At 37.3% G+C, this 21,292-nt stretch overlaps 2 protein-coding genes across 3 annotated transcripts; one reads left to right on the forward strand and one right to left on the reverse strand.

Moving 5' to 3' along the window:
- Window positions 1–340: 340 nt before the first annotated feature.
- Window positions 341–19,890, forward strand: LOC146706292 (interleukin-1 beta-like). 2 transcript variants are annotated; one of them, XM_085464441.1, is made up of 6 exons: window positions 341–563; window positions 1,018–1,060; window positions 9,790–9,976; window positions 16,421–16,585; window positions 16,995–17,134; window positions 17,595–19,890. In XM_085464441.1, exons 1-6 carry the CDS (start codon window positions 529–531, stop codon window positions 17,793–17,795), a joined length of 771 nt encoding a protein of 256 aa, XP_085320567.1. In that variant the 5' UTR covers window positions 341–528; the 3' UTR covers window positions 17,796–19,890. The 2 variants fall into 2 exon arrangements, with proteins under 2 accessions (XP_085320567.1, XP_085320568.1); XM_085464442.1 differs by lacking the exon at window positions 341–563 and adding an exon at window positions 875–929.
- LOC146706293 (uncharacterized) lies at window positions 4,320–5,797 on the reverse strand. The gene has a single exon (XM_085464440.1). The coding sequence runs from the start codon at window positions 5,560–5,562 to the stop codon at window positions 4,636–4,638; it is 927 nt and encodes a 308-aa protein (XP_085320566.1). The 5' UTR covers window positions 5,563–5,797; the 3' UTR covers window positions 4,320–4,635.
- Window positions 19,891–21,292: the final 1,402 nt, after the last annotated feature.

Here is a 21,292-nt window from a genome sequence, read left to right on the forward strand (position 1 = left end):
ATGTATATGTATATGTATATATGTATATATGTATATACATATACATATATGAGCAATGTTTGTCAAACAAGTGTGACAAACATACAAAAAATAGGAAATCGGGAAGGGGGAAACCCTTTTTCACATTTTTAGACACATTTTTAGTAGACATCAAAAGTCCCACAAACATTAAGTTATGGATTTTTTCCTCTAGTTTTGTTTAAATAGTTGTGTAAAATGGGGAAAAAAACATCAACCTTTCACCTGAATTAATGCAACTTTTTCCTCCTCACTGTGTGTCTAGAAATGAGTAGCATTAGGCAGAGAGCATATTCTTTCCATTTCCCCTGTAACAAAATTGCAGCAGTGTGGTTTCTGATGACATAAAGAAAGAAGGTCCACCTCTAGCCGCATAAAGGAAGCTGCTCACACACAGGACTGTCATTCAACTTGCAGTGCAACAAGTGACACTAATTACTTAAAACGCTCGCAAAACCTGGACAGAGAACTTAAAAAAAAAATCCCAATTCAGCAATTTACTTCGCAACTATGTGTGATTTTGATCTCTCTCAAGCTCTGGACTGGTAAGTACAAGAAGTTCTATTCAGTTAAATTTATTTTAAATTTAAGCCAAAAGCTAATGCTTTTACTAAAACTATCATAACAACATAATGTGATTTTTACGTGATTATGGATATGTTAAGTAAAATTCTAAATGTTTTATGCTTTTGATCTCAAACCAGTAGCTAAGGGTGGAGTTTCCCAAAAGCATTTGCAATTATAGAGTTACATCCTGGGTTATTGTTTGTGAAAAGGGAACAGCTCCAGTCTGGCAGCATGTTTCGTTTCCCATTCCCTCACTGTAATCATATTGTACTTGCATTCTGTGTCTAAATACATTGCTTGACAAAGCATGGTGTTCACATTACAACAGACATTTGTGTATATAGGTATGTAGGCTGATATTGATAATTATATACAGTTATACGTGTTTTTATTCCATTCAGTGTCTTAAAAATGTTTTATTTCATATTTCAGCTCACCTGAAGAAGGAATTGAATCTGCCTGCTTTGACATGAAGGTAAGATTTTTCCCTTCCATAACTTTTTCATCTAATATCTTTACACTGTCACACACACATACATTCAATAACATTTAATTTAAATGGAGTTTTTAAACAAATTTTACTATTTCATGAAAAATATCATCTTATTTTGAATTTGATGCCAGTAAAATGTTCCAAAAAAAATTGGGTCAAGGGAAGCAAAGGCTAAAAACGTGTGGCAGGGTGTGGTCTGTAGCACCGTATCTGGCTGATACACCGAAACTGCATCAGCTCATCACACTTCCCCTGCATTCAAGTCTTTGCTGGGTCCTGACTGTGTTGTTTTAGTTGGTGTGTATGTTCGGCTGCAAGCTAAAAAGCTGCAGCCGTGTCTGTAAAACAAAGACCGTGAACAGTGGCGGTCCTAGCCTGTTTGGCGCCCAGGGCGAACACTCCCTCTGCCCCCCCCCCCCCCCCCGCCAAACAAACACACACACACACACACACACACACACACACACATAAAACATATTAAGGATTATGCATTAACATAAAACTGTTGTCGGAACCATACTGAATTTCACCAGAGAAACACACACATATGAAGAGAGAGAGAGTGTGCATAGTATGCAAACAGCCACCAAACAGCCATCATAATTCATCATACAATGAGAATAGAACAAATCAACAATTGACAATGACTAATTAATATTAAAATCTGTAACATAATGTATTGTTTGGAGTTTAGTCTGTTACTGTTACTATTTTTACCATTTCTTCTTGGAGCAACCCACATTTCCTTAGGGATTAATAAAGTATTCTGATTCTGATTGTTTCAGGATACATGACTTGCCATGATCCAATGACACATCTGGTTACCTGTATCTTTTGCGCGTTTCTCCTCCTCTTCTTTTTTCTTTTTTCTAAACTGAAGACATGATGGCTTTGAACTTTTCTTGTCCATCTTCCATTGGTTTTAATTTTACACTACAGTATGAACACCCATCCCCCAACTCAGGGATCACCCCAACATAACCTAATAAACCTACACCTTAGTTCATTTTGTCTAGGGTTTATTTCGAGGATTTCGCACAACCCAGGATTCCAATCATGAATACATAATGGGCTTGGATTTACAACATTATGAATGAAATGTGGTCTACTTGGAAGCAGCAGGGCTCTCCTCCCCTTTCGACGGGTTGTGTGTGAGATTTTAAATCATCAAACTGTAAATTATGAATTTTAAATTGTTATTGATCCCTTTATCGCGGGGGCAATAGTCCTAAAGTGTATATTTATTTTCTTACTCTTCTTGTTTGTTTAATTGCACTGCTGTAACTGGAGCCTCGTCGTCTTGTAAGCAAGTAAAACTTTATTTATATAGCACCTTTCAAGATAAAAATCACAAAGTGCTTCACAGAAGCTAAAACCTAAAAATAAAAATCAACTAAAAGCAAGTTTAAAAAGATGGGTTTTTAGCTGTTTTTTAAAAGTGACCACTGAGTCCACAGATCTCAGGCTCAAAGGGAGGTTCCACAATCTGGGGGCCACAGTTCCAAAAGCTTTGTCGCCTTTTGTCGCAGCAAGCAAGCCCTGGTCACATGACCTCAGGGACCTGCTGGGAATGTATGGATGCAAAAGTTCACTTATATATGTTGGTGCTTGTCCATGCAGGGCCCTGAAAGTCAAGGTAAAAACCTTAAACTGGATCCTGAATTTAACGGGGAGCCAGTGCAGCTGAATCAGCAGGGATGTGACATGGGAAAACTTGGAGGACTTGGTCAGAAGCTTTGCAGCAGCATTCTGAACAACTTGCAGACGATCCAAAGAGGCTTTACATAAACAAGTAAACAAAGAATTACAGTAGTCCAGACGAGATGAAACAAATGCATGAATGACAATTTCTAATTCGGAGCGCGATACAATGGGACTCAGCTTAGCAATGTTTCTCAAATGATAAAAACAGGAGCGAACCAAAGATTTTACATGGGCATCCAAAGTCAGAGCTGAGTCAATACTAACACCAGATAGACGGTTTTGCAAATGTAGCAAGTGGACCCAAGTTTTCCATAACACTAGGTACAAAAGTTTTAGGAGCACAAACAAGAACTTCAGTCTTCTCCTCATTTAGTTGAAGAAAGTTTCCAGCCATCCAACATCTAATGGAGTCTATGCACTTGTGCAAAATTTGTAGCTTGGAAACATCATGGGGCTTAAAGGAGATATATACCTGAATATCATCAGCATAGCAGTGATACGAAATGTCCTTAAAAGTGCTCAATAAGTGTTGAAGAGGAAGTAAATACAGTAAGAACAATAAAGGCCCCAAAACTGAACCTTGTGGCACACCATAGGCAAGAAAAGTAGAAGAGGAACTGTACTTAGAGGTAGCCACAGAAAAGGATCGTTCATGCAAATAGGATTCAAACCAGTCCAAAGCAGCCCCTGATATACCCACCCAGTCTCTCAGCCTATCTAGCAGAATATGATGGTCCACAGTATCAAAGGCGGAGGTCAGGTCCAACATCAACAGAACGGAGCATTCTCCTGCATCACATCTCATTAAAATGTCGTTGGAGACTCTAAGAAGTGTAGTTTCAGTAGAGTGAGCTCTACGAAAGCCAGATTGGAATTTATCCAGAATGCTGTATTCATCTAGAACAGCTATAAGCTGCTTAGCCACAACCTTTTCTAAAATCTTAGAAATGAACGGTAATTTTGAAATCGGTCTGTAGCTACTGAGAAGAGAAGCATCAAGCTTAGGTTTTTTTAACAGTGGGTGAATAACAGCATTCTTACAATAAACAAGGACCTGACCAGAAACCAGTGAGGTATTAATAATTGTGAGCACACAGGGACCAATAGACTGAAAGACATTTTTAAACAAAGATCCAGGTAAAATATCAAGAGAGCAGGAGGATGCTTTCATTGAATTAACCAACTTGACCAGCTCAGGTAAGGACACAGGTAAAAATCTTTCTAAAATTACAGGCCTAGCTTGAGTTGGAGCAGACAAGAGAGACACAGAAGGAGAGATACTGTTCCTCACGTTACTGACTTTTTCAACGAAGAAAGAAAGAAATTTTTCACAATCTTCATTTGATGAAATTGGGACAGCAGGTGGAGCAGGAGCAACAATATCACTAATGGTGTCGAATAGTACCTTAGACACTAAGTCTGAGAAATAGGCCGCCCTCGCATCTCGAACTAAAGTGTTAAAAGAGACTAAAAGTTCCTTTAGATAAAGGAGATGGACATGCAAACGCGTTTTCCTCCATAAACGCTCAACCTTACGGCAGCAACGCTTTAAGAAGCGAATGCTGTCATCTAACCAGGGAGACGACTTTGAAACCGGAGCTAGTCAAACTTTGACAGGACAAACATTGTCTAAAATACAAAGACAATGATTATTAAAAAGATTTGTTAAAAAATGAACATCATTATAGGGAGATAAAACTAAATTAAAAGCATCGGAAAATTTAACAGCACTAGAGGAAGTTAAGATGCGAGAGCTAACCACGTGTCGAATAGGAGAGAAGGACAAATGAAAAGACAGATTAAAAAGAATACAATGATGATCCGAAATAAAAATGTCCTCAGTACAAATAAAATCAATGTTTAAACCTAAAGTAAAAACAAGGTCCAGTGGTGTGTCCTTTGGTGTGTGTGGGACCAGACACATGCTGAGTAAAATGAAAAGAATCCATGACGCTAAGGAAACCTCTGGCAAAGAGGTCAGAGTCATCATCAACGTGTATATTAAAATCCCCGACTATAACCAGTCTGGACAGCTTCAAAGTCGAGGATAAAAAGTCACTGAACTCCTTTAAAAACATAGTGTTTAGGCCAGGTGGACGATACACTACAGCGCAGTAAAATGGATCTTTATTTCCAATTCTAACCAGCTGTAGTTCAAAGGATGAAAAATGTCCGACCAACACTGCGCGACAGTAAAACCGGCTTCCAAACACCGCAGCGACACCTCCTCCTCGACCCGACGTCCGAGGCTGGCTGATGAATGAGTACCCACTCGGACAGAGTTCAATGAAGGATGAAAAGTCACCATCGCGCTGCCAGGTTTCGGTTAGAAATAAGAAGTCCAGTTTCTTGGAAAGAATAAAATCGTTCAGCAGGAACGTTTTATTAGTCATTGATCGAGCGTTGAAAAGCGCCACTCTCAGCGAAGTAGAAGACATATTATTAACAGAAGCGGCCCGATTTAGGGGACGAAGAAACAGAGAGTTTGATCCGCGACGTTCATAAATTCCACTCACCGCGGGGATGGAAGGCCAAACAACAGGAGAGTCTGGATGAACACTCCTGAGGTAGCGCCGTCTCATAGATCCAGGCACAGTTAGTCCCCGCTTCCAGAACAGTCTGAGTTTTACCTGGACACCTGCTCTTTTTCCTCTCCTTCTCCGTGACTTGCGCGGACACAGAAAGGCGCCACTGATGACACCTAACGAAGATCCAGACACCGGTGTCGGCAGCGGAGGATGGAAAATACCGCAGGAGGATAAGGCATCTTGACTTATCATAGAGGATCGGATGGATAATAGCGTCAGGCGATCATAGACAAGGGCAGCCAACACATTAGTGACAAAAAGCGAAAGCAAAAAGGCCGAAAAAAACAGCACAGAGAAACCACGGCCGGTGTTGTGCCAAAAAGTGATTGTCTGCCAGAAACTGATTGCCGTCCGCGGGAGCGCGCGCAGCTGCTTAAAGCTGTAGCGCCCGGATTACTTGCGTTGCTAGCTACTTCCGTGCAACTGATATAACGGGCGGGGGGGGGGGGGGGGCAAACCAACACATTTATGCCTTTGTTATTAGGCAAAGGTATGCATTTATGAAACTTCAACGTTTCTTGTAACTGAATTATGACGCTTTTCAGAACGTTGCTTTCGGTGTGTAGCGCAGTCACGAATGACTACACGCATCACGATGGAATAATTAATGCCTACAGGTTTAGTATGTCTACTCTCGTTGTTCATATTTGTTATAAGACTGTCGAATAGTAGTTAAAACAATAAAGACCATTTGTGCCAGTATCACCATGACTCTTTCTTGTTTGTTCAGAATAACGACTGAGAACATGGCATTTTAGCGCTACCAAAAAGTGATTGTGGCCTATAACTCGTCACTGAAACAATATTTCTGCTTCAAACTTGGCGGATGTCATTCAGAAGGGTCATATGCCAAATATTACATCTCAAACAGTCCCTTAGAACTGCTGGATAACCTGTAAAGGAACATTAACATTGATAATATGCCATTTTCAGCCTGCCAAAAAGTGATTGTGGCCTATATCCTGTCACTGAAGCAATGTTTCTGCTTCAAACTTGGTGGATGTCATTCAGAAGGGTCCTATGTGACATATTATATCTCAAACACTCTCCAAGAACTGCTGAAAAACTTTTAAAATAACATTAATACCGATAATATCTCATTTTCAACCTGCCAAAAAGTGATTGTGGCCTATATCTAGTTAATGAAATACTATTTCTGCTTCAAACTTGCTGCATGTCATTCTGAAGGGTCCTATGTGACATATTATATCTCAAACACTCCCTTAGAACTGCTGGATAACCTGTAAAGGAACATTAACATTGATAATATGCCATTTTCAGCCTGCCAAAAAGTGATTGTGGCCTATATCCTGTCACTGAAGCAATGTTTCTGCTTCAGACTTGCTGGAAGTCATTCAGATGGGTCATATGTCAAATATTATATCTCCACCAGTCCCTTAGAACTGCTGAATAACTTTTAAAGGGACAATAATACCTATAATATGCCATTTTCAGCCTGCCAAAAAGTGATTGTGGACCATAACTTGTCACTGAAACAATATTTCTACTTCAAACTTGACTGATGTCATTCAGAAGGATCATATGTGACACATTCTGCTGAAAATTATGTATTCCTCAAGAGATGTAACTAGGATGCCCTACTTTTGTTCGCTGTTGTGCGCAGCTGTTAATTAAACTCAAATTTGGCAAACAGTGGAAAGCTAAAAAATTACGTAAAACATTCGACAAACTCACCTTGAACCTCAAAGTTCTTTGCCTTTCGACGAAAATTGCACTTTTGTGTGGTGGAAAACCCACTAGGCAAGGTTCCATTGGTTTTAAACGACAGGATATCGGAATAAAGAGTGGGGTCCATGACTCTGTAACGCTTTTCTTACACTCGGCTAATTGAAGCACTTTAGGCCTACCAATTGAGCTCTAAGCAAAACAACAGGATGTTGAGTAAATTTAAATCGGAAAAACATTTTTTAAAGGGAAAAGAAAAAGTAATATTCTAAAACATCAGAAATATTTTATTAAAGAATGAATGAAAACTTTCCAAAACGTGAAATTATACTTATATTTAGATAAGACAATGTATACAATCTAAAAGTTTTTTATTTTTATTTTTAAAAAGAAATGTCATGTCATTATGTGCGTAATAAATATTGTTTCAGTGACAATATTTGACAAGTGACAAGATAGGCGGCAATCACTTTTTGGCAGGCTGAAAATGGCATATTATCAATGTTAATGTTCCTTTACGGGTTATCCAGCAGTTCTAAGGGACTGTTTGGGATATGATGTGCCACATATCATCCTTTTGGATGATACCCAACAAGTTTGAAGCAGAAACATTGCTTCAGTGACAGGATATAGGCCACAATCACTTTTTGGCAGGTTGAAAATGAGATATTATCGGTATTAATGTTATTTTAAAAGTTTTTCAGCAGTTCTTGGAGAGTGTTTGAGATATAATATGTCACATAGGACCCTTCTGAATGACATCCACCAAGTTTGAAGCAGAAACATTGCTTCAGTGACAGGATATAGGCCACAATCACTTTTTGGCAGGCTGAAAATGGCATATTATCAATGTTAATGTTCCTTTACAGGTTATCCAGCAGTTCTAAGGGACTGTTTGAGATGTAATATTTGGCATATGACCCTTCTGAATGACATCCGCCAAGTTTGAAGCAGAAATATTGTTTCAGTGACGAGTTATAGGCCACAATCACTTTTTGGTAGCGCTAAAATGCCATGTTCTCAGTCGTTATTCTGAACAAACAAGAAAGAGTCATGGTGATACTGGCACAAATGGTCTTTATTGTTTTAACTACTATTCGACAGTCTTATAACAAATATGAACAACGAGAGTAGACATACTAAACCTGTAGGCATTAATTATTCCATCGTGATGCGTGTAGTCATTCGTGACTGCGCTACACACCGAAAGCAACGTTCTGAAAAGCGTCATAATTCAGTTACAAGAAACGTTGAAGTTTCATAAATGCATACCTTTGCCTAATAACAAAGGCATAAATGTGTTGGTTTGCCCCCCCCGCCCGTTATATCAGTTGCACGGAAGTAGCTGGCAACGCAAGTAATCCGGGCGCTACAGCTTTAAGCAGCTGCGCGCGCTCCCGCGGACGGCAATCAGTTTCTGGCAGACAATCACTTTTTGGCACAACACCGGCAGCGGCAAAGCCAAACACAGGCGCCATCATACCGGAAGTGTCTTGTCTCTCTATATACTGGACTGTATGTAGCGGAGATGTCAATAAAGTTTACTTTGACTTCAGCAGCAAGCAGGCGCACCGAGGGCTCTCGCGCTCACTTTTCGCGTATAGAATTTCGAAAAAACATCGGTGCAAATTATTAAGTCTGTATTATAATGTCTGGTGTTTTAGTGTTCGTTAGTTTGTTTTTATTTTGTTTTATTTTGCGAGCTGGTTATTAGATGCTGCTCCAGCCAGCCAGAGAATCCCCCCACCGCCCTGCCCTCTCCTCCCTGTGCAAGCAGCAGGCGCACCTCGCAAACGGAGGGCGATAGAAAATCGATCGGTGCCTATGCCATTCCCAATATGCGCTGGCATGATGTCAGGGCAGCATGAGTACGAGCAATTTTTTTATTTTAATTTTTTGCCCATGCGCGTGATGCCGCCCCCCACCACGATGCCGCCCCAGGCAACCGCCCGTGTCGCTACTATCAAAAACCGCTACTGACCGTGAATAAAGTACGCTGGAAAGCATGAAAATATGGTTGGGTATGCCTTGGATCTATTACAGTGGTGCCAAAACCCAGGATCGGGGCACAACCGTAGCTTGCCTCCACCAGTGTGTGAATGCGAGAGTGAATGAATAGTGGCATTGTAAAGCGCTTTGGGTGCCTTGAAAAGCGCTATATAAATCCAATCCATTATTATTATAGCATTTTATTAGCGCCCATTTCAAAAGCCGGCATCTCTGATGGTATGTGAGCATGTTAATGTCTATGGAATTGGCCTGACTGACTTGAACATCTGCAAAGATACCATCAGTGTTAAAAGGTATACACAGGTTTTAAAGCAACATATGCTCCTATCCATTTTCAAGGAAGGTGAGATATTGTGCTGCCATCAAATTCAAAATGACCATATTTTTTCCTTAAGATGGTACATTTTCTCAGTTAATTCTCAAAATGAAATATTGGTTTATGAGAGTTGCAAAACTTTACATTCTTTTGGGCAGTGTCTAACCTTTTGGGCATTTTTTTGTACTTGCAAGAGTGTACAAAAATTGTGTACAAAAAAGTGTACATAGGCAACAATATATCTAAGTGAGATGTACAGAATAACATTTTTTATGGAGCAATGTTGAGGTTACGTAACTTGTCCTGAGCAGCATTTTTTTTTTTGTCTCACTGTAAACTTTGTATGGCATGGATGAGAAGCGGCAGCAGAAGTCTGACTTCTTGTTTTTCTGCTTTGTATTATGCAGGAGGTTGAAAGTGAGATCTTCAGACTTAATGAGGGTTTGGAGCTGATGGTTTCCCACAACAGAAGGACCATGCAGAGTGTGGCTCTTTTAGTGCTGGGGGTAAACAGGATGAAAAAGCCACTTACTCAAAGTGACAGTAAGCTCAGTGATGATGATGTCATGAACATCATAGACAGTGTAGTGAAAGGTAAGTAATAATATTGTTATACAGTTAAAAAGAAATCCTCTTATGGCTTATATAATAAAAATAAAACCACACAGTTACCACACTGCTGTGAAGAAATACAAAATTTCTGCTGTTTAGCCCTTTTAATTGTATTTCTCTTGTTTGGGTACATGATATTCTGGGCAACCACATAAGTAAACTAATGTCTATATTTAGGCACTGTAAAAATGAGACAGTGCTGCCATCACCAGGTCAAATTGGAGATTACTAAATCTGCCCTATATACAGTTATCATACAAAATGCTGTTATTAAAAAAATTGGATCAAAAACACGTTTTAAATAAAAATAGTACAAAAAATGCTTCATTTTCATAGTCCCACTGAAAATTAAAAGCAACAATTTAATAAATATAATTCTATCATTTAACACGACTCTTATTATCATTGTGTTTTTTCCCCTCATTTGCTTGTTCACAAAAGAACAATAATTAAAATAAGTCAGACATTATTGTTTGCCAAATAATTTTGTAGCAGTATCTGGCTTAAGCATACTGATCACATCATACTGATGTGATTACTGATGTATTTTTTTCTTTACTGAGAACAAGCTGGAGCAGCTCATTTACTATATTAATATGTCAAACATCAATGACAGCTATCAATTTATAATTGAAACTAAAGTGCAACTAGAAAAATTTGCATTTCCTGCGAAAATGCTGTGAGGATGCTTGAAACTAGCTGAAAAAGCTGAAAATTTGCAGAAATTGTAAAAACTTTGCAGAAGCAAAGGAACTTTGCTAAAATGGAATAACTTAGCAGAACTGCAATATCTTAGAGGAAACATAATACTTGGCAGAAATGCAATAGCATAGCAGAACTTAGCAGAAATATTGTAACTTACCAGAAACATGATAACTTCTCAAAAATACAAAAATTTAGGAGAAATAGTATAAGATAACAGAAAGAATATATTTAGCCAAAAATACTCGAACATTACAGAAACACTATGATTTAGAAAAAAAAGTACAACATAGCAGAAATACTGTGATTTATCAGAGACACTGTGATGAAGTATGAATATTGTAATTTTAAATTAATACTATAATTTGACAGAAATACTATCATTTGGCAGAAATACTATGTTTCAGCACAAATACTCTGGTTTAGCACAAATATTATAACATAGCAGAAATACAATTATATAGCAGAAATGCTATATTTAGAAAGAAAAATATAATATAGTAGAAATAGTATGATTTAGCAGAAATACTGTAATCAGCACATATACTGTAACATGACAGAAATTCCTCCACTTAGTAGTAATACTATAACATAACACAAATGTTATGATTTGGCACAAAAACCATGATTTGGCAAAAATACTATGATTTAGCAGAAATACTATGATTGAGCAGAAGTACTAAGATGTAGTAAAAGTACTTTGATTTAACAGAAATACAATTATGGAGGAGTAATACTTTAAAGTGGGAGAAATATTGATACACACAGAGCCTAAAGGGAACAGTATTTGTGCCATGGAGTGCTAACAAGAATGTGAGGTCCATATTAGAAAAGCTGGTAAAATCATAAAAGTTTGCAGAATACTGTAAAAGGCTTTCTCTCTCTCTCTGTGTGTGTGTGTGTGTGTGTGTGTCTCGCACACACACACACACACACACACACACACACGGCGAGAGAAGCAAGTTTCTAGGTCAGTCAAGCAGCCTGGGAGCAGCTAAATTTGAATCCACCAATCAGAGAGGCTGTGTACTTTTTCCCGCCAAAACAGGTGCACAGAGACAGGATTTTTGTAGTCTATTTCTCATAGTGAGGATTCCCCTCAAACAAATGACCATAATTTCCTAACCGTAGGGGCTAGAACGGTCATTCTTACACAGTTTTGTTCAGAAGAGATGGGGGAATCGTCAAGTGTTGACAATTTATCATTAAAATATGGATTTTTAGAGATATATGACATGGATGACTTGTTGGCTTAGAAGTAGGGTTGCCAACCGTTCCTTAAAATACGGAATCGTCCCGTATTTAGAAACAAAAGTACACGTCCCGTATTGAACTAATAAAGGACGCACTTTGTCCCGTAATACAGTGAGGATCAAAAGTAGTCTATAACTTTTAATGGAATTAACGCTTTGTTTGAAAACATAATTCCCAGCCCCTCTCCTGCTTTGTGACCAATGAGCTGACAGCACACTTATGACAATTCGAGTATGACAATTCAGATTACCGCTCATCGAGGAAAGGTCGCTTGAAATACCGGAAGACAACAGGTGACCACAACAAGAAGCACCATAACTGATTAGAGGCGAAGCAAAAACTGCCTTGACTTGCCCTCAAACAACACTTTCTAACTCTAAATCTATTTGGAGTATCAATATCATTCTTTCACCGTAAGAGACAGCAGGCTTTGGCGAACAGTCATGGAAATTTTCAGGTCTCTGTGGAAATCCAACAAAAAGTTATGACGAGAGAAAAAAGTGGTTCATTTCCAGAGTTTGAAATCTGAAGAAGGACGAATTTCCTACCCTCAAACAAGTCTAACTCATTTCAGAACGGTAATAGGTGAGAAAGAAATTCTTGAATTGTGAGCGTCAGGAGTGTCTGAAGATATACTGGGACAAGCCTCATGTCTTAACTTTGTTTCGTTAAGGAGATATGACGATTCGAATATGCCTCTCATTACAGAAATAAAGCGGTGATTTTGAACAAACTCTCCATTGACTTTCTATGGAGAGTTTTGCGACTTTGTGTTGGTCTGAGGAGATTTGCAAAAATTCTATAAATCCCACAACAATGATAGTGACATTTCCTGAAAGCCAGCAAAAATACCTACATTTTGATGTATAATGAGTGAAAATTCAGCAAGTAGCAAGAAGTTGTTCGGACATGAAGAGAAGACTGCAAAACCTTCAGTGGCACACTGGAAGCCAAGAGCATAGCAACCATAACAACGCATGTATTTTGTGAAAAATCACAATTTTGCAACTCAAAACTTTAAGAGGGATAAAAGTAAAACGGTAAAAGATTTGAAAAAGCTGATTTATACCTGAATAGCCCAATAATTTGAGAACATTTTAAAGTTTGAATGGTTGTTCTACGTGAAAATATGAGGAAGTAGTTAAGTTTCAAAAACAAGCAAATTTTAGCAGAATTGCAGAAGTTTCCCATTCATTTCAATGGGACAAATTAAGCTTAATATTTTAAAAAGTATAATAGTGAAAAATACCAAAAGACATAGCCATCATTAGCAGAAATAGCAGAATAGTTTAAAATTTGAAAGGTGAAAATCGGCTGAAAATTGTGGAAGTAGTTAAGGCTACGTTCACACTGCAGGTCTTAATGCTCAATTCCGATTTTTTGATCAAATCCGATTTTTTTGTCTGCTCGTTCACACTACAAATAAAATGCGACAGCAAACGCACTCTAGTGTGAACGCTCAAAGCGGCCCGCATGCGCAAAAGAAGATGTCACACACAACGCGCTCTGTTTAGACCCAGAGCCAACAGTATTGTTTGACTGATGGCCCTTAATATAAAGACTTCGGACTTCACGTTTCCCAATTTTTGCTTTAAGTTATTTTGTTATTTACATAATAATGTAAATAACCTAATAATGATCCTTATTGCTGTTTAAGAGAGGAGCGGTGCTTCAAAGGATAGCTGCAGATTTCTGTCAGAATCTGCAGATTATACAGTACAAATAAAATGTTTACGTTGTCTTCCCAACAGTTTCACTGACATCTACACTGGATGGCCAGGAAGCGTTCGCGATGTCTTCTCGGGCGCTTCTCTGGCGCTGATAATTGGCTTCAGTCTTGTGTCGGTGACGTAAAAGGCGGATTTAATGCGACTTGACTGTTCAAACAGCAGTCGCTTTCTGAAACATCGGATATGTATTGGATTCAGTACCACATACGAAAGTGACCCAGATCGGATTTGAAAATATCGGATTTGCGCCGTTCACACTGTCATACCATGATCGGATATGGGTCGCATAGGGTCAAAAAAATCGGATTTGATGCACTTTCGCCTGCAGTGTGAACGTAGCCTAAGTGCCAAAAAGTGTACGGAAGTTCCAAGAGGAACTCAATCCACACAAATATCCAGCATATATTCTGCTAAAATTTGCTTGTTTTTGAAACTTAACTACTTCCTCATATTTTCACGTAGAACAACCATTCAAACTTTAAAATGTTCTCAAATTATTGGGCTATTCGGGTATAAATCAGCTTTTTCAAATCTTTTACCGTTTTACTTTTATGCCTCTTAAAGTTTTCAGTTGCAAAATTGTGATTTTTCACAAAATACATGCGTTGTTATGGTTGCTATGCACTTGGCTTCCAGTGTGCCACTGAAGGTTTTGCAGTCTTCTCTTCATGTCCGAACAACTTCTTGCTACTTGCTCAATTTTCACTCAACTTCCACAAATTATACATCAAAACGTAGGTATTTTTGCTGGCTTTCCGAAAATGTCACTATCATTGTTGTGGGATTTATAGAATTTTGGCAAATCTCCTCAGACCAACACAAAGTCGCAAAACTCTCCATAGAAATTCAATGGAGAACTTGTTCAAAATCACCGCTTGATCTCCTTAACGAAGCAAAGTTAAGACATGAGACTTGTCCCAGTATATCTTCAGACACTCCTGACGCTCACAATTCAAGAATTATTTTCTCACCTATTACCGTTCTGAAATGAGTTAGACTTGTTTGAGGGTAGGAAATTCGTCCTTCGCTCAGATTTCTTCAGATTTCAAACTCTGGAAATGAACCACTTTTTTCTCTCGCCATATCTTTTTAATGGATTTCCACAGAGACCTGAAAATTTCCATGATTGTTCGCCAAAGCCTGCTGTCTGTTACGGTGAAAGAATGATATTGATACTCCAAATAGATTTAGAGTTAGAAAGCATTGTTTGAGGGCAAGTCAAGGCAGTTTTTGCTTTGCTCTACTCAGTTATGGTGCATTAGAAGTCAAATATCTTTAATAATTCATATTTTAATGATAAATTGTCAACACTTGACGATTCCCCCATCTCTTCTGAACAAAACGGTCTAAGAATGACCGTTCTAGCCCCTACGGTTAGGAAATTATGGTCATTTGTTTGAGGGGAGTCGTCATTATGAGAAATAGACTGCAAAAATCCTGTGTCTCTCTGTGCTGCGTGCACCAGTTTTGGCGGGAAAAAGTGCACAGGCTCTCTGATTGGTGGATTCAAATTCAGCAGCTCCCAGTCTGCTTGACTGACCTAGAAACTTACTTCTCTCTCCCTGTGTGTGTGTGTGTGTGTGTGTGTGTGTGTGTGTGTGTGTGTGTGTGTGTGTGTGTGTGTGTGTGCATGAGAGAGAGAGAGACCCTCTTTAGGGCAGCATCTCATTGTTGGAAAAAAATATAATATATTCAGACTGGTTGACTGGCATAGACCCTCCGTGTGTGTCTCTCTCTCTCTCTGTGCATTTGTGTATACATATTTGATTTTGTGTGTATCTGTTGGCTATTCCTTCTTGTTTTTTAAATTTATTTATATTTCTTTTTTTTTTTTCACAGGTGTACAACAATTAGTTTTGAGGGAACTTAACCATGTTCCGTTTTTTTTTCAGCTTGTCATCTTACTTTTCCAGTATTTTCACTTAAGTTATTACTATTCTGCTCAATCATAGTATTCTTCTAAATCATTGTTATTATGCTATATTGTAGTATTTCTGCTAAATCATACTATTTCTACTATATTATATTTTTCTTTCTAAATATAGCATTTCTGCTATATAATTGTATTTCTGCTATGTTATAATATTTGTGCTAAACCAGAGTATTTGTGCTGAAACATAGTATTTCTGCCAAATGATAGTATTTCTGTCAAACTATAGTATTTGTGATAAAACATAGTATTGATTTAAAATTATAATATTCATAGTTCATCACAGTGTCTCTGGTAAATCACAGTATTTCTGCTCTGTTGTACTATTTTTCTAAATCATAGTTCTGTAATGCTTAAGTATTTTTGGCTAAATATATTCTTTCTGTTATCTTATACTATTTCTCCTAAATTCTTATATTTTTGAGAAGTTATCATGTTTCTGGTAAGTTACAATATTTCTGCTAAGTTCTGCTATGCTATTGCATTTCTGCCAAGTATTATGTTTCCTCTAAGATATTGCAGTTCTGCTAAGTTATTCCATTTTAGCAAAGTTCCTTTGCTTCTGCAAAGTTTTTACAATTTCTGCAAATTTTCAGCTTTTTCAGCTAGTTTTTGCATACAGCTTCAGCTTTAAAGCATCCACACTGCATTTTCGCAGGAAATGCAAATTTTTCTAGTTTTTTCTGTGTGTGTGTGTGTATTTGTTTTTTTTTTTTCTTTTTTAGAAAAACAGAAACTGCTGTTTGTTTAGCTTTAGGTGAATAGAAATTTTTGTTGTTTTTCCTTGTTTTGTTTCCTCTGTCTCTTTAGAAACTGTTTGGACTCCCACCCAAGGAATAAAACGAAGGGACTTCCTGCGTGCCAACAGTGAGAAAGCGTTGACACTGTGTGACAACTCTCAGAAAGATCTTGTTCTGTCAGGAGAGTTACAGCTGCAGGCCATCACTCTGCAAGAGGGATATTGCCACCGCAAAGGTACAAACAGGACACAAAATCATTTACATAAGCAGGTATATTAACGTACTGGTACTAAACTTGAGTATTTCAGGTTCATGCCGCTTTATAGTCCTACTCCGCTGAATTTCAGAGATATTATATCTGATGACCCTCAGCTTCAAGGTTGGAAATGTGACATCAGTTTTAACAATCTAATAAAGTTAACCCCCATAAAGAACAGCTGTGTTTACTTCATTAAGTAAAAGCAGGTGTTTGAATGTAAGACTTGTAGTTGGAGCAAGTATGTTTAACCTGTTGGACTTTAGGTAGAGAGTGTTATCCATCCGTCCATCACTACCAACTAAAAACAAATGGCCATTCTGCACAACTTCAGTCTTCCAACTACACACGAGCTCCTGTTCTTACTTTTTTTGTTTCCTTACGTTAGTGAATTTTAAAATGTCCCGGTACATCCCTTTCTCCGTCCCTCCTGGTGACTCTCCTGGTCTGATTGTCGTCCTGTCTATCAACAACAACCTGTACATGTCTTGCCGCATGGAAGATAATAAAGTTGTGCTGTTTCTGGAGGTAAATATAAATTCACATGATGCAATCCCATTTTATTTCTTTTTAGAGAGTATTAAATAGACAAATTCTCCTTGCCTCCAGCCTCCCGTCTTACCCTGTCCTATAATTTTTATCTGAAAATTATAATGGGGATTTAATAGGTCCAATATTTTACTTTATATGTCACACTTTAAGTTGATGTTTATAGGCTTTTACTACTAGTATTACAACTTATACAGGGGACAGTATAAAAAATTTGGTTTTAAAATTATTTACTCTGAGTAGTTCTCCAATAACTTTGACTTACTATGTCTGAACATACCTCACATACCTCTTTAGTGCAAAATGTGGATATTTTTCCTAATGATTAAGTCCCAGTTTTAACTTTCCATAAACATTTTTCTTTTTCATTGGGACGAAATGTGTTTCCATGCATGAAAAAATGACTGGGAAACGTATTCTTTTCATCTCTTTCTGCCAGCAATACCATGATGACATTTTAACCGACAGAGACATGGACCGATTTCTCTTCTACAGGAAAACCACTGGAATTTCTCTAACCACTTTTGAGTCTGTCAAGTTCCGCGGCTGGTACATCAGCACTTCACAACAGGAAAACCAGCCCGTTGAACTGTGTAAGATGGATGCTGCTAACCGCCTTACAAGCTTCAGAGTAAACTAAAAGATGTTGTAGCACCCACGCATCTGTATAATTTTTGATATAATCACTAGATGAAGCAATTTTATATAGTAATGCCTGAGTCTGTAGTGGCAGTGTTCTGTACTTATTGAAGTAGAAAAGCTTATGACCTAGTGTAACCTATCAAAAGCACTATTACTTTATAATACATTTACTTACAACATACTTAAAAATAAACAAAGAAAAAAAATTGGAAAACACATGCCTTCTTTGTTGGAGAAAATTGTAACAGGATATTCCTTAAAACTACTGATATATTTTCTTTTTTTCTAAAAAGCTATTATCTTTATTTAAGTTTATGCTATTGCTGTGGCTTTTTAGCCATTAATGCTCTGATTTAAGTCTTCTGCAGTTTTTTTGTACTAAGACCTTTAGAGGTTAAGCTTTTCCTTTTCTGATATCAGCTGGTGTTGTGGGTTAAAAAAATACTGTTTGTCAGGGGTTTAGACATTTGTTCAAACACAAGCAAGAGAAATGAGACAACTGCAGACCGACTCAGAGTGTAATTAGAAAACGTGCGCACGGGTGAATGCCTCTGAGAAGACACACACACCGAGCACAGGCTCACTTGCTTTATTTATAAGGCAAAAATGGGTTACATAGTATTTCCTCTTTTTAACAGTCAGGGAAGAGGTTAAACATTAAATCAGCTTATCTGATCTTTCACACACTGGGATTAAAAATACAGAAGTATATCATGCTTTATCTGACATCACAGACATTATAGGAAAGAATGCATCATTATATCATGCTGTCAAACATCTCAAACATTTCAGACACTTAAGTAAGGAATGCATTATGTTCTCTTTAACAATAAACTTAATTAGGTAATTCTTCAACAATAGGCTTGGTTATGTGAAAATATATGAACACACAAAATATAAGGCATACTTGGTTAGAATATAAGGCCTACTTGATTATATTGTATTATAGAGATTTGGTTATACTGTATAATGTAGAAAATCTCTTAACACTGTTATATATTTATTTTTTCAATTTCCTCCTTGTTAGCTTGTATTTTGTATTGTTTTAAAACCTCTTTTTGTGAAGAGCCTATATATCTTTAAGAACTTGTAATGTGTCTTCTCTAACCAGTGTAAGGATTTCAGTACCATATTAAAACAAACAAAGAGGGTAGTTTCAACTGGTAGATCCAATTATCTGAGAACAAAAAGTAAAATTAATTAACTGTTTGGTAAGAAAATGGGTTGTGAGAGCCTACTTTAGGAATCTGCCAATAAATAATACCCTAATCTGCTGTACTTCCTACCTACAGATCTTCCTACAAATCTTGGGATATAATTTGGGAAATTACTCTTCATCAGCAATCCATTCACTTGAGCATTGTTGTAAAAGCCGCATTGTGAACTTACAATGAGGCTTTTACAACAATGCCGCATTGTGAACTTACAGCTATGACATTTTCATGTCATAGCTGTTGTAAGCTTTAGGACCAAGTGATAACTGCTACATCTGATTACCTGTGAATTACATATACATTCATTTCTTGGAGAAATGTTGTTTTTGCATTTATTCAGGATTTATTCAAAACACATGCCTACAGGAGCCTTTTCTTCAGTACTATGTAAATCTCAAGTGAAGGAAAGAAAAGCATTGTATATGATTGACAGGGTAATTTTTTTTTAAAATTAGGTTTTGTGAAATTATATATACTGATTATGATTTATCTGTATTTTGTTGCACTATATCTTACATTTGGTGTCTAAAATCTTGTAACTGCATGTAACTGCATTCTCATAATTTCTCAAATAAAGAATGCTAATTTTACATATTTAAAATTTAACTTGATCACCTTTGGTAATCTTAAATTTATTGCACTTGATCTGTTAAAAACATTTATTATGATTGTTAATCGGTGCTGATATTTATGAAATTTATATTTGTGTAATTGATTGACTGATGAAAATGTCTTGAGACGACGCGGAGACTCTAGCAACATTTTAATGTAATGATAAACATCCTTATTAAGTGACCAACGCATTTCGGCTAACTGCCTTCATCAGAGTCATTGTAAAATGTGAAACAGTTTGTGTTCAAATAAAAGACAGGAAACAGAGATTTTTTTCAAATGGATGAATCACACCTTCACAAACAAACCATGTGACCAATTGACATTTAACGAGGTGGTATTGGCTATTTGGTAAATTGGTTATGTCACAGTCCAAGTGCTTATCCTGTTCCTCCTTCCACAAAGGAGCAGATACCAGTCATGCTGATGGATGAACCTTTTATGGCACTTTTCAGCTCTGCTAAAGTAACTTCCTGGCTGTATCCCAATTCAGGGTCTACAGCCTTAAAGTACACAGCCTTAACGGTCCTCAAGGGCCGCGTACTCGAAGATCGCTACGGCCAGAAGTGCGAGGCTTGTAGGCTTGTGAAATGGGACGGTCTAGCCTCGGTCGCACTGACCAGGTTGCCTAGCAACCGTGATACCAACCGCTGGAAACGTGTCATACAGCTTTGTTTGACAGAAATGAATGAGGGATAACGTATTTTGTTCATTTGTTTCTACGTGAGCTCTGTGTGATTTAATGACCAGAGGACTGTAAAACATGATTGTTGGGCTTCATTTCTGTGCTGAACAGTCATTTTAAGATTAGCTAGTAAATAACAATTAGCTAATGTTGTTCACGAGACTAAAGTCATCTCACTTTGGTAATGTGAATATAATATGGCCAATATTATAGTTAATATATTAATTATTATTAGTTATTACAGCAGTGAGCTTGAACTCTGTGTCAAAGATTCAAGTTGCATTTATTTATATGTCCTATCACCTTAAATCTTCACTCAAAGACAAGTATCTTTGACAGTGTATCTATAGATGTATTATATATGAGACAAATATTCTTTTAGTATGTTGGCATTACTAAATTTGGCTCAATGCTTACATATATGTGTAAAAAGAAAATGTACGAGCTGTAATAACTGTTGCTGATAGAATGAAGAGTAGACCAATATATTAAATATTCCTTTATTAGGTGAAAAAATTATACCATGTGACATAACTGCTTTAAGTAATACAGAATAGATATCAGAGCCTTAAACAGGCTGACTTCTGCTAAATGGGTCAAACTGAGCAGAAAGTACACAAACACATAACATCCTTATAGAATATGATGTAACACTATAGATCAACCTACCTCAGAATATATAAAGCATATACACAATTACAGCAACATGATGCAACAAACATAGCAGGACTACTAATCTAAAATACTCAAAGCTTCATAGAACTGAAACAAACATTTATTTTTAGGTCCATTCTGCTGCTTATACATACTTTAGGTTTCTGAATATTAAACTTGTTTCTGCCTTTCATAGTGTTTAACTTGAAGGCCCTGAGTACTTTCTCCCACACTGAGAACACTGGAATGATAAAATTATTTGAACATTAACTAATAAGACTGATTCAGGACAGACAATTAGTTATTTTAAACTTTTCTAGCAGTCCTTCA

Source organism: Copadichromis virginalis, linkage group LG7 (assembly GCF_057382275.1).
Source record: "Copadichromis virginalis isolate Kocher_CV1m ecotype Utaka linkage group LG7, C_Virginalis_male_GT1.1, whole genome shotgun sequence".
NCBI lineage: Eukaryota > Metazoa > Chordata > Actinopteri > Cichliformes > Cichlidae > Copadichromis > Copadichromis virginalis.